This window comes from Petaurus breviceps, unplaced genomic scaffold (genome assembly GCF_028583685.1).
Source record: "Petaurus breviceps papuanus isolate PSGF00001 unplaced genomic scaffold, PetGlider_PUasm1.0 90825, whole genome shotgun sequence".
NCBI lineage: Eukaryota > Metazoa > Chordata > Mammalia > Diprotodontia > Petauridae > Petaurus > Petaurus breviceps.
Window position 1 is genome coordinate 15000916 of NW_027187353.1, and position 14109 is coordinate 15015024.

Here is a 14109-nt window from a genome sequence, read left to right on the forward strand (position 1 = left end):
CTCTCTCTCTCTCTCTCTCTCTCTCTCTCTCTCTCTCTCTCTCTCACACACACACACACACACACACACACACACACACACACACACACACACACACACACACACTAACCCCAAATATTTATTCTCTTTTATAAAAAAGGGCAGAGTAGCTTCTCACTCTGCCTAACCACCCAAGAGAAAGGGAGGAAAGGGAAAAGGGGAAAGATAAGAATGACAGAATACACAAAGTTCTGGTTCTGTAGAACCAGAAAAATGGGTGTGAGGGCAGAATTCCCACGTGTGAATTTCCAGCTTTTGTGGTCTGTGCAGCAGTGGACAAGAAAGAGGTTTTGTTTTTTAAAGTTAGGAGTAAAACCGAAGAGAAGCAACTGGGAACCCAGAAGAAAGACTGAAAAATTAAAAAGTAAATCCTGAATAAAATCCTAACTAACTCACAAGTAAGTAAAACCAACAGAGATACAAGAGTAGAAAAATGAGTAAAAACTTAGAAAAAAAGAATATTACGAACAAGGATTACACCATGAAACAAACCAACCAAAACACTCCTGTCCAAAAGACAATTCTGCAGATTCCCCAGTGACCATGGAACTATAGGATGCTTCAAAATGAAAATAAAACACTTAAAAGAAGAAGGCAAGAATTAAATTAGAACAGAAATCAGACTCAATGCAGAATTTTAAAACAAACATCGGAACACAGAATTTAGAAGAAAAAGATTTCCAAAGAAGTAGAGACTCTGAAAAAGGATAACCAGATTAGGAATACAAACTTGAAACTCCAAGGTGTATGGTGGTTGATTTTCACTATTTCAATAACAAAAAGTACATTTTACAAATATCCAGGAGAAAATACTTCAAATATGAACTAACAATCCAGGATTATTCCATGGTTATGAGAAAATAAAGAAAAGAATGGAATAGTATATATAGATATACATCAGTGACCTAAAAGAAATACACACACACACACAAACACAAACACACACAAAACCTTCAAGGTAGAAGGTCACGTGAAGGTTTTCTATGTGATAACAAGCCAACAAGAATAAATAGCAAGAAGAAATGATGGGTGGCTAGGTGGCGCAGTGAGTAGAGTACTGGTTCTGGAGTCAGGAGGACCTGAGTTCAAATTTGGGCTTGGACACTTAATACAAAAACTAGCCATGTGACCTTGAGCAAGTCACTTAACCCCAATTGCCCTCCAAAAAACAAAAGCAAAAAAAAAAAAAGAAGAAGAAATGACCAGGCTTCCAGAAGGCAAAAATGAACAAAAGGCATTTATTAAGTCCTTCTATGATCAAAGAACTGTGCTAAGTGCTAGATATACAAATAGAAAAGCAAGAAAGTCTTTGTTCTTAAGGAGCTCACATTTTAGTGGAGAAGACAACATATATAGAGGTTTCAGTCAAAAGTCAGATGTAGAGGTACCATTGTCCATTGAGTACAGTAATAAAAAAGACCATAATATATCTCCTTTAATGGCATTTCCACTGAACATCACATCTGCTTTTGATATTGAACTTCTTGAAAGTACCAAGAACTTAGGTGGTGAGAACTTTATTTTCTAAATCTTCTGTAGCTGGGGCTACTGAAAGGAGAGGAAGATTTGCAAAGTATACAATTATGTAAGGCAAAATTTATAGGGAAATTTTTTTTAATAATTCATTAAGAGACAACATGGTATAGTGGAAAGAAGGTTGACCTTGGAGTCAGAAAACTTGATTTCAAATGTGACCTGCACATTAGATCTGTGACCATGGGCAATTCCCTTAAACTCTCAGTGCCCCCAAGAAGCTCTATAAAACTGAAAATTTCCAAACAGTAGTTGATCTGACTAGGTGGAGGAAGTTCTCCCATACAGATGAAATGAGAGATTCAAAAAGAAAAAAAAAATGTACTGCCATTGAATGACTTGATGTTGTTCAGTCATTTCAGTCGTGTCCAACTTTTCATGATCCTATTTGGGATTGTCTTGGCAAAGATACTGGAATGGTTTTCCATCTCCTTCTCTATCTCATTTCACAATGAGAAAACTGAGGCAAACAGGGTGAAGCAATTTGCCCAGGGTCACACAATTAATAAGTACCCGTAGCCAGATTTTAATTCAGGAAGATGAGTCCTCCTGAATCCAGACCCAACATTCTATCCACTGTGCCACCTAGCTACCTTATGACCCTATACAAAATTTCAAAGATATTCCACAAGCATTATTTCATTTGATCCATATAACAACATTGCAAAAGGTTTTATCCCCATCTTACACATTTTTTTAAATCCTTTTTCCTTAATCTAGGCAAAATAATGGATAGCATTCTTGGCCTAGATTCAGAAAGATCTGAGTTCAAATCTGGCCTCAGACACTAACTAGATGAGTCATTTAAGCTTTGTCTGCCTCATTTTCCTTAACCGTAAAGTAAGGATAGTAATAGCACCTACCTCCCAAGAGTGTTGTGAGAATCAGATGAGATAATACATAATAATAATGTTGAGCTCATCATAGTCAATATATGAATGTTAATTGTCATTGTCATTATTATTATAGTGACTTGTCTAAAATCACACAGGTAGGATCTGGAGACTGGACCAGGCTTCCTGATCCTGAGTCCAATGATCCCTACGTTCTGCTGAGTGTTACGGGCTCTGAATCATCTCTTACAGCCGGATCCATCAGAAAGAGCACTGGATTCCCTAGGTTCAAATCCCAACTCTACTACTTGTTGACTGCATATCTTGCACAAGTTACCAATGGGCCTCCCTTTCCACCTTTATAAATGCTGGACATAGAGTTGACAAGCTTTAAGTGCTTTCTACCCCATTATTATAATTCTGCAAACTAGAAGTCCATATGAATCATGTTTCTAATACAACTGAACGGTGGGCATCCTCCAAAAGGGGACCAGAAACAAAAGAGAGGTCATTCCACCTTTGTAAAAGTGCTCTATACCCAGCTGGTCCATGCTCACTCCACTCCACAAAAGATCTCATGGAACTAGAGAAGGTTCCAAGAAGGCAGGAAAGAATGAAAATAGAGTTGGGGATAGGGTGTTAAGGGCAGACTAAGAGGGTCTATTTCTCCAAGATGGAAAAAGAAAAGGCTGGATGGGAACACATAGACATGTTCACCAAATCCCCTAACACTAGAATCACTGGGTTGAGTCTGTCTGGGGCAGGAGATGGGTAGCTTCACACACTGGGGAACAAATTTTAGTAATGTTTTAGCCAAAAAGGAGGTGAAACCATAAAGTAAAACTGGATTTGAGTTTTGATAAATTTATTCATACACATGAACGTCAAAGAATGAGGGTGGCTAGGTGACACAGTGAATAGAGCACTAGCCCTGGAGTCAGGAGGACCTGAGTTCAAATCCGGCCTCAGACACTTAACACAAAACTAGCCATGTGACCTTGGGCAAGTCACTTAATCCCAATCGCCCTGACCAAAAGGCAAAAAAAAGTCTAAGAATGTAGCTATACAGGAGATCAATCAATTTAGAGACACTAATTGAGCTACTACTATGTGCCAGACACTGTACTAGGTTCTAGGCACATAAAGACAAAAATGATTGCTGCCCTCGAAAAGCTTACATTCTATTAGAAGAAACAATCTGTGCACAGAAAAATGTATATAAAATAAATATCAGGTAACTGAGGAGAAGGAATAAGCAGATGGGGGCAGGGAATGACCTCATGTAAGATGTGATGCTTGAACTAAGGTTCAAAGAAAACAAGGGAATCAAAGCACAAATGAGGAGGAAGGGTATTCCAGGCATGGAGAAGAGCCAATCTGAAGGCATGGAAATGGGAGGTAAAGTGTCAAGTATGAAGAACAGCAAGAAATTCAGTTTGGCCAGAACACAGAATATGGGAAGAGGAATCAAATATAGAAAGACTGAAAAAATAGAGTGAGAAGAGGTGACAGTTATTTTATCTCACCCTTACCCAGGGCTTTGCTTCGATTCATTCAAATAACAGATGTAAAGCATGTTAGACCCCCTAAATATTGCAAGGATTCATCTCCATGCAGTTCTATGGCATTTCTCTAGCAGAGCTCCCTCAGACATGAATGTTAGGCATAGGACCCCCAACTAGGTATCGAACAGGGACCCACATAGACTTCCTAGATCCTAGGGCATCCTTGTCCAGAGAACCCACCTTTGTGAAATGAGGAGAGGGAGGAAAGGGAAAGAGGATGCCCCCAGGTGCTACAAACAAGCAATCCAGTATGGGCTATTAAGGGGAAAGAGGGCTATTTGAGATATCCGTGACCTTTGAGATTGATGTCAAGGCAGAAAAAAACTTCCCTTTTACAAAAGGTCCTGGAAGAAGATGGTGGCAAGAGACATAAATGGAGGACAATTTTTTAATACCTAAGCTTTACCTCTTTCTGTCATTGGCTAATCTAACCATAGGAGAGCCAGGACACAACCAGGCATTCATCAAAAAAAAAATTTATTAAGAATATATTATATGTAGAGCACCAGGGGCAGCTAAGAGGCACGGTGAATAGAGTACCAGCCCTGGAGTCAGGAGGACCTGAGTTCAAATCCGGCCTCAGACACTTAACACAAAAACTAGCCATGTGACTTTGGGCAAGTCACTTAACCCCAACTGCCCTCCAAAAAGCAAAAAAAAAAAATATTATATGACAGCACCAAGCAATGTGATTGGCCGGTGCCCCCTTCCATGGATCCATTTGGAGGGTTATTAGAGTCTGAGCTTCTGGCTGCTCTAGCCCCCTGAGCCAATGCCTAAGGATAGTCTGGATTCTTTTTCAGACACAGACCCCATAGATCATGATTCTTTTCCCATCATCTTCAAAATTATTAGGGCTAGGGCCGACCCTGAGCCTCTTTCCCTAGTCCAGCTTCCATCCTACCAAGCAGGGCCAGAGCTCTCAGGAGATCTATCCCATTCTCAGATCCAGTTTTCCCTGAGGAGCTGGGGCTATTCAACCAAAAGAAATCACCTTACTGTAGTACATTGACCTTGGCTCAGAGAGTGAACATCTGAAAGGACAGGAACACCCCATACAGAACTCCTCTGATCATCTCTAAGAGCCCAGATTCCTTACTATGAGTTGGAGTCAGTGCTGCAAAGGTCACTTCCTATTTTGAAAGCATGTGAGCCTATGATTCCTTTCCACCTGGATGCAGAGCCCACGTGTTTCCTACCAAGGGGATTCTTTGGGACAATGAGAACTGTCCAAAAAGGAACTGTTTCAGAAGGTAAGAAGTTCCCCGTACTCTGGCATATTCAAGCATAGGGAAGAGGACAACTTTTTAAAGATGCCATCAGTTATGGGTTGGACTAGATGCTCTCTAGTTCCCTTAAAGCTCTAAAATTCCTTTATTCTGAGTCCATATATGAAGGATAACTAAGCATGGAGCGCTTAACTCTGAGCAGCCCCTGCCCTCTGTGTTCAGCAGTAGATTGGAGCTGGGGGTGTTTCCTTGCTAGAGCCCAGCATTCCAAGATGCCCCTCAAACCCCCACCACTGACCAGGGAGCTGAGAGAGGCAAAGGAGGCATTATTCCTCCTATCTATAACCTCCACCTGGCTTTACCCACACATTCTAGTAGGGCTGCCTGCTAAAGAAGACCCTAGCAGTCCTCTACAGTAGTGTAAGAAAGCTGAAGGAAAACAGGAAGCAACACTTTGTCCCCACAGATCTTGACCTGTGCTACCAGTTAGACTATCCTGAGAATCCCGTTCACAAACCTGCCGTCTGATCTAGGACCCGAGAAGCTGGGCAAATCCTTCCCAAGACATTCGAGAACATCATCAAACCTCTCAGGAACACCACTCTTCCCATCATGTCCCTAAGGTTTTTCCCTAGTTTCCCTGTCCAATCCTCCATGCTCCAAGATACCTAGTCCGACAATTTCTTCCATCAAGTTTCCCACCATCCCATTGTTCTTCCTTCTGGACCAGAGTTCTAAGTGCATCTCATACCCCTGCTTCAGTCTAAGATGTAAACTCTGACCCCCATACTCTTCTGGTGAGAGCCTGCTTGCCAAAAACAAATCCTTCTGGTCCATCCCAACCATACAGCACTGATCCCAGCCGCCCATCCCCAAGGAAGTCACCAGGGGATCTCTCTCTGTACATCAACATTGGAGCCTGAATGATTCCTACTGCAAAGAAAGCTTAATCTCCACCAGTCAGACTAGCCAAAGTTGATTTTTACTCCAAACCTATTTTCCAGCCCCAGGGCCCACTACAATAAATTGTGTGCTCCCTTCAGAGGCTCTGGAAAACAATGCAGGTGCTAGGGTGTTTCATACTATGTAGACAGACCACTGGAGACAGTGTCCTCTGCTCTTAAACTCTTAGGACTTAGCACAGGAAGGAACTTCAAAGAAGTGTCCTCCAACCCTATCACTTTAAAGAGGAGAAAACTGAGACCAATGAGGGTAAATGACTTGCCCAAGGTCACCTTGGTGGTAGAGAGCAAGACCAGGATTCAAATTCTGTTTTTTCTGAATCCAGTGTCCTTCCCTCTCCACTGTTAGCCAGGAGACTGAGTTCACATCCCGACTCTTCCACAGACCTCGGAACTGTCAATTCTCCCTGAGCTCAGTTTCCTCTCAGGTAAAAGGAGAGGGTTGGGACACTCGTGATTGGATCTCCAGGGTCCCTTCAAGCTCTGACAACCTGATATATTATCCATCTGAGATTCTTTTGCCTTCTGGCCCAGTGTTTCTTCCATAACACCCACTGCTTCCCATCCTCAAAACCCCATCATTGTGTTTAGGAAGGTCTTCCCAGTGAATTTCAATGGCACTGGAAATAATGGATTATAATCTGGATGCAAAGCTTCATCAGCCCACACAAGGCCTGGCCATCTCCATCCATTCCTATCTGCCATTTCAGGAGCTGGGGCCTAGAGAAAAGGGATGATAATATGTATTTCTCCCAGACTGGTTGATAAGGACATAAAAACTTGCCAGCCTACAGAGGAATGTTAATCAGCTCTGTTCCATGGGACACCACAGTCCTTGTACACCCACAGTAAAATATGCCTCATCAATGGTGCTCTTATCTAGCCATTAGACACTGGGATACATCCCAAACGGGCAGATTAGCAAGACTGCTTAGAGGGTGCCTATCACCTCAGAATCCTGAGAAGGGACATAAACCCCCAGAATAATAAATCCTTTGCATGAGGACACTAACATGTGAGGAATGAGGGGAGTTAGCCCAGGACAGACCCCTGGGGTGGGCAATTCGCCCCAATATCTGCTTCTTTCTCTGGTTTCTATGTCACTTCACAGAATAGGAGGGTGTTTATGATATGTCTTTGGCCACCAGGAAACAAACGTTTCAAGAAACACCCATCATTCAATGGGCAGCAGGATATGTTTCTCGACAGAGGAAAGGTATACCAACCCAGTCTGCAGGAACAGTGGAATCCCAATAACTTCCTTTCTTGAGTCATCCTACGTCCCATGTGACCACAGGTGAGACCTGGATTCCCTTGACCTATGTCCTCAATCCTCCAGTTTCCTAAGCAAGCTTGGCAAATCTCCAAAGGGCCTTCTAATCTGTGGGTGCAAATTGTCCACAAACCTCCTGAGTCTCCCTCTTCTCTTCTCTTTCCAGGCAATTAAGTGGCACCAAGCATTCAGAGTGTTGGACTTGGAGTCAGGAAGACTAAAGTTCAAACCCTGCCTCTGAGGCTTACTAGCTAGGTGACCCTGAGAAAGTGTCATTTAACTTCTCTTTGCCTCAGTTTCCTCATCTGTAAAATGGAGATCACTCCCAAAGTTATGAGGATCAAATGAGATAACATAGTGAACTACAACATATATGCAAGCTAGTATTATTCTAGTGCCCACTATTTGTGCCATAGGCCCTCCCCCCTAATATAATAGCACTTGACCACTTATCATCATGCAGAGGCAGTTTGGTTCACTCACTGATCCTGGAGTCAGAGGGCAACTAGGTGGCACAGTGGTTAGAAGGCTGGGTCTGGGGTCAGGAACACTCATCTTTCTGAGTTCAAATCTTACTTCAGACAGCTGTGTGACCCTGGACAAGTCACTTAACCCTACTTGCCTCAGTTTCCTCATCTGTAAAATGAGCTGGAGACGGAAATGAAAACCACTCCAGTATCTCTGACAAGGGAACCCCACATGGGTTCACAAAGTGGGTCACAGTGAGTCATTTCAACTGAAATGACTGAACAGCCACTGAAGTCAGAGGACCTGAGATTGTCTCACCTCTAGTGCTCACTAGCAATGTGACTTTGGCCCAGTCACTTAACTTCCTCAGGTTTCAATTTCTTCAGCTATAAAATGAAAAGGTTGAACCAGATGACCTCAAAGTTTCCTCCCTGGCTCTAAATGTATGGCCCCATGACCATGTATAATCCTTGGGGTGAGGAAGACGGGGGAAGAGACACTTTATTTCCTGGGAAAGTAAGGGGCAAAGTATCCAAGAACCCACTACAGAAGTCCCCAAGGAATCCTCCTCGAAAGTAATAATAAGTTAGTTTAAAAGGTATGATGGGGGAAAGACTAAGTTATTAGTCTTAAAAATACATTAAGCATGTGTTTTTATACCTTTAAACAGAGTTTTTCAACCTTTTAGTGTTTTGAAGTCTGGTGGAGTACCTGGACCCCTTCTTAAAATAATGTTTACAAATACATGACGTAACATATATATATAGGATTAAAAAGGAAATCAATAACATTTGAAATAAATATATCCATTTTCCCATCCAGATTCCCAGATCCCCTGATATTTATCCATAGACCCCCTTGGGGATCCAAGGACCCTAAATAAAGAAACTCTGCCCTCAATCACCTAGACTCTGAATTATTGACTAAACTACTCCAGGCCTCAGTTTCTTCCCCTGTAAAAGGAGAGAGTTGGATTCCCTTATCTCTGAGGTCCCTTCCACTCAAGGTCTGTGATGTTATGATCCCATGCTCCATTCCCAGGGAAATCTCAGGGAGTTCCCTGGTTAATGCCCATTTAAAGTCCACAAAGAAGTAATAGGGTCATGGGATTTAGAATTGGAAAAGGCCTTGGGCATCCCTTAGTTCAGTGCCTATATCTTACAGATAAAAAAACAAAGCCAAAATGTTCAATAACTTGCCCAGTAACACAGCTAGGAAGTAGCAGAGAAGAATCTAGCCCCTGTCTTCTATCCTCTAATCTAATCTAGCATCATCATCATCACCACCATCACATCTAGTAATTCTTTCTGCTATTTTCCCACAAGTCTACCCCTTTAGCAGACAAAAAGGTTAATTTCCAGGGAGAGAAACCATCAGGAAAGTGAAGTTGGGAAGTGAGAGAGGAGATACCCACAATGTCAAGAAAGTCATGGTAAACCTGGAAATGTTTCCTCCTCCTAGAGAATGGGAGAAGAGGGGGCAAAAATCAAGCCATTGGAAAGCTTTGGCTCAGTCAACATTCTAGATTCTCTGATCATTTGCTATAGGAAATATTAACCACTAACCCAACTCCTGATAAGCCAAAGGGAAGGCAAGATCTACTTCATTCCTGTCAGTCCTGAACCAGCCTCCCACCTTTAGGATTCCTGGGGAAATCTCCCTGAAGACCTGTGTAGAACAAGCACCAGAAAAGTCAAGAGGTCACCTAGTCCAACTCCCTCATTTAACAGATGAGGAAACTGAGACCTAGCTCACCAGGTTTAATATTCTACCCTTTCTCTCATCTAAGGCCCTTCACCTCATCAAGCTGATACAGGCACTTGGACCCTGGGGGAAATTAGACTGGAAATACTCTCCAAGTAAAGGCATGTGTGGTTTGTTTTATTAATTTCAGTGAAAACTCAAAAAGCAACAAATGTGTTTGTCAAATTATTTTCAGGCTTGGCAACTGCTTCTTGGAATCACATGTGAGCTAATGAATAGGATCGACCAAGTTTCTAGGCCCCAGGAAAAACACAAGCACGTACCCTCTAGGCCTCCTGGCCTGGACAGGCACCTCTCACACCTTACCCACTCAGTAAGATCTTCAAACAGGTCTTTACTCCCAAATCCCACTTAACTGAAAATCTCTGTACAACCATCTGGAAAACAGAGCATCTTTGGTCCCCAAGGTCTTCCACTCTCTTCTCCTCATCCCAGCATTCCTCATTAGGCTAGTATAAAAATACTGCAGATCTTCATCACTTTCCAAAACCACCACCAGGTTCAGAACGACCCTCCCTTAGCTCCCTCCTGAGTTCCCTCCCTGGGGTTGCTCCTGCAGCCTGAGCCTATGTAACCTAGGGAGGTGGCCCTTAGGTACTCTACCTGCCTCCCAAGGGCTCCCCTGACTCTCAAGTCTGGCCAGCAGGAGGCTGGGGTTAGATACCCTGTCCCGGACCTCTGCTGCCCAGATAGCCCTAATTCTCAGCATGGAAAAGGTGAGACATCCTTCTGGCCCTTAAAACATCATACTACCACAAAGGAAGAACAAAGTTCAGACGGGGCATGAGGCAAGGCAACGTGAATGGAAGGAACCATAGAATTAGAACTGCAAGGAACTTCGAGGTCATTTAATTCAACCCTATCATTTTATAAAGGAACTGAGTCACAGAGAGGTTAAGTGATTTAACAAGTTCACAGTCAGGATTCGAACCCAGGTTCTCCAACTCCAAATTCAGGATCTTTTCCACTATAACATATTGTGTCCATAAAAGAAGTTTTATGGTTTGAGATGGGGGGAAAGGGCGTTGACAGATGACCATAGCTGACCCTCCGGATTTTATAACTATGCCGTTTAGCCAGAGACGCTGTGACCTTGAAGTTGTCTGTTCTGGAGAGAGAGGCTCCCCTCCCATACCTCTTGCCCACTCTGCACCCAGTCAGCACCTGGAGCTGAGCCCCCACCCTCCCTCCTTCCCCTGCATAGCTCGTTGCCCTGGAAGCCCCGGCTCAGAGACACCGGGGTGTTGGCCCAGATCCTCGAGGGGAGAAGGCAGTGGTTCCCCATGCATCAACCGAGCCCGTGTCCATCCCTACGCTCTCAGTGCTCTGTCCCTGCTCCCAAGCCTAGCCAGACTGTGCAGAGACTGGGAAGTTCCAAGCATGGGCTTTGGGGCTCCGCTTCTGCCTGGCCGGGGCATCCTCCCTCCACCGAGGCGGCGGCGGCGGCAGTCAGGAAAGGCAAACACTCAGCTGCGGCTCCTTTCCTTGTAAAACAGCGCCCACCTCCGGCCTTGAGCCCACCAGCGCGGCGGCTCTGCTTGGCTCAGCAGCAGCCAAAAGACGGAGAGCCAGAAAGGGTCCAAGGCTGGGCTGGGTCCAGGGTTTGAGGGGCTGAACCAGCTGCTGGCCGCAGTTCACAGCCAGGGGCACATTCAGATAGAGGCGTCCATGTCCACAAGCACACACGCACACACTCAGAAAGATTCAGTGGCACACGGAGGCACGCTACATACTCCAGTCAGACAGGCTACACACAGAGAACCCAGCAGTCTACAGGCGTGCACACAGATGACACAGAAAGACAGAAGAACGTTATCGGCATATAAGCAGGTGCAGAAGCAGACATACATCTGTAGACAAGCAACGTGGAGTCAGGCACTACACCCATAACATGGAGACACATAGAAATTACACTCTGAGACACGGGGGCATGTTACAAGGCATAGTGGAAACGCTACTCTCAATACATAGACACCTGTATATACACGCCGTATAGAAGTGTCTGTGCATACCTGCACATATCCACAAACACACCTACTACATACTAGCTACCCAGAAACAGTACCCACACCCTCTGCTGCACATACAAACACTCTGACCTACTGTCAGGTATTAAACAGAAGAAACCAAGCCTGCCTGGGGGAGGGGAGAGAGTGAGGACAAGTCAGAAAATGAGGAAGAGGAGTCAGAGGGAAGGCAGAAAAGCCACAATAATCAAAGTAATCTAAAGCAGAACAGTCACCAACCAGGCAGGGGGAAGGTCACCAGAACAGTCACCAACCAGGCAGGGGGAAGGTCACCAACTTCACATCTGCCCAGCTCTGATCAGGAGCCCCCACTTGGCCCGCCATCGAACACAGCAGCTCTGGGAACTGCACCTGCCATCACTTACCTTCCTGCACTGCCTGGAAGGGGTTATTGGCTTCTATGAACTTGATGGAGTAGGTGATCTTCTCACTCTGCAGAATGTCATCATTGAGGCTGAGGTCTGACACAGCCAGCTGGAAAACCTCGTCGTCCTTAGCTGCATTCTCCTCAAATATGGCACCTGGAAAGGAGTGGGATAAAAAAAAAAAAGGTGGACAGAGGGTCAGGAGGTCTCAGGAGACTAAAGTTCAAGGCCAGGGAACACCGTCCTTGTAGGGTGATCCCAGTTCGATGGCTCCCCAGATCCATTTCCCTCCAGACTGTTGTTGGTGGCAGCTAGCTTGTTAAAGAGAGAGCAGACCATTAGCGTGGGTTTTCCCAGGCATGTTACTATGTTATGGGGGTTGGAATTTTAGCTACATGGTTGTTGTTGCTGCTGCTCTAACAGTTCCTTGGGCCTCAACTCAATTAATTATTGGAGACTCCGATCTGTCCTTCCAGGAAGACAGGACTTGAGGAACAGAGAGAAACAATGCGTGGCTACCAGAAGAGATACCAAAGGTAAGAAAGGAAGCCAGCTACCTAGAGCAAAGCAAGGGGATGAGAGAACACCCCCAACACAAGGAGATGCACACTTTTGAATACCAAAAATCGTCACTCTATAGCAGGAAAATATTTATGTTATGATAGATCGAGTCCCATTGTACACTAGTGAAATCTCAAAGTTTTCTTGGGGGGAGGGGTGCATAATGTTCAAAGCTTGCTGGGGATGCAGGCATCTTGCCCAGGCTCTGAGTATCACACTTGTTACACAGTCACATATCTCAGGCTCATCCATATGATAGACATGTTTTGCAAATATCACAGAAGACAGATTACAGTGGGACAGGTGTATACTGTATACACACCAATTGGATAAGGCATGCACAGTGCAGAATCAAGTTCCTATATCTAAGGGTGGACCAAAGGTTCTACAGTTGCAGAAGGCTTCCCTGGGCCCACTTCTCAGATTCAGAAATGCCCCGAGGGTTGCCTCTATGCAATAGAGTAGACCAGCAAGAAGAGGAAGTAGGGGGTGGGGCAGGACTTAGGGCTAAGATGTTGTTAACCCCTTTCTCCCCAGCACACAAAAGCTGTTTTTTTCTGCAGTCATCCTCCCCTAGTGGAGCAGCTGAGTCCAGCTAGTCCTAGGTGTTTGGGAAGCTTGTTGATACACTGATAGAGAAGGCATCTGGCACCAGGCTTTACATGATCCCAATCGGTTGTGGAGCCTGTGAATAAGATCCCATTACAAACCGGGGCGGGACAGCTGTGCAGGCAAGATCAAGATGGCTCTGCCCTCCTCCCATATCCAAAGCTTCCAACCAGAGAACTGCTTATTCACCCGCAGCCGGGTTGGCTCGGCCTCGGGCCATAAAGATGCCACAAAAGGGTACCCTCCAGCTCTCTAGTGTCCTAGCTCGGCATCTCAGTCTCATCCTCTCTGCCCAGGAGTGTCTGTCTGGCTTTGTCTCTGCTCGGGTCCCTGTTTCTGGGTGGGTTTCCTGTTTAAGCGGAATAGCTCACAGGTAGAATCCAGTACCACGGACAACTCCTAAGGGAAGGCGGACAGAGGAGTACCCCAACTGAGAAAGATGAGAAAAGTCACTACAGGTTCGCAGAGTCCTGGACGCCCTGGCATTGAGCCCTAGGGAAGGCCAACCTCCCTGGGGCTGGGGAAATCAAACAACGCTTTAGGGTTCCATCTCAAAGCCAACTCAAGGGCCATCGAAACCCCCAAGGTGGCTCTAGGGTGAGGACTCCAATCTACTCCACAATCACAGCCCTCTCCCGCGCTATAGAGAGCTCTGGGGGAAGCTGGAGCACACTGGGGTTTCCCTGCCTACCTTCCTCAGAGCCGCAATGCTGACCAGGCTGGCGGGCTCTCCGCTTTTCCCACTAGGAGACTTCCGTGGAGGCGGATTGGGGGGGAGGATTGACCCTGAATTGGCTTTGGGGTTGAACATTACCGCTTTGTTTGATTTCCCCAGCCCCAGGCCCCCCCCCCCCCCCCCCCGCCCCCTCATGCCAGCTACA

General features: G+C 45.2%; 1 protein-coding gene across 1 annotated transcript in view; it reads right to left on the reverse strand.

The window, feature by feature from the left end:
* Positions 1-14109, reverse strand: part of GRID1 (glutamate ionotropic receptor delta type subunit 1) — a 1154654-nt gene that overhangs the window by 1138411 nt on the left and 2134 nt on the right. Inside the window, exon 2 of the mRNA XM_069071354.1 lies at positions 12059-12214. Coding sequence (XP_068927455.1) covers positions 12059-12214 — 156 coding nt within the window. The remainder of the gene's footprint in view (positions 1-12058; positions 12215-14109) is intronic.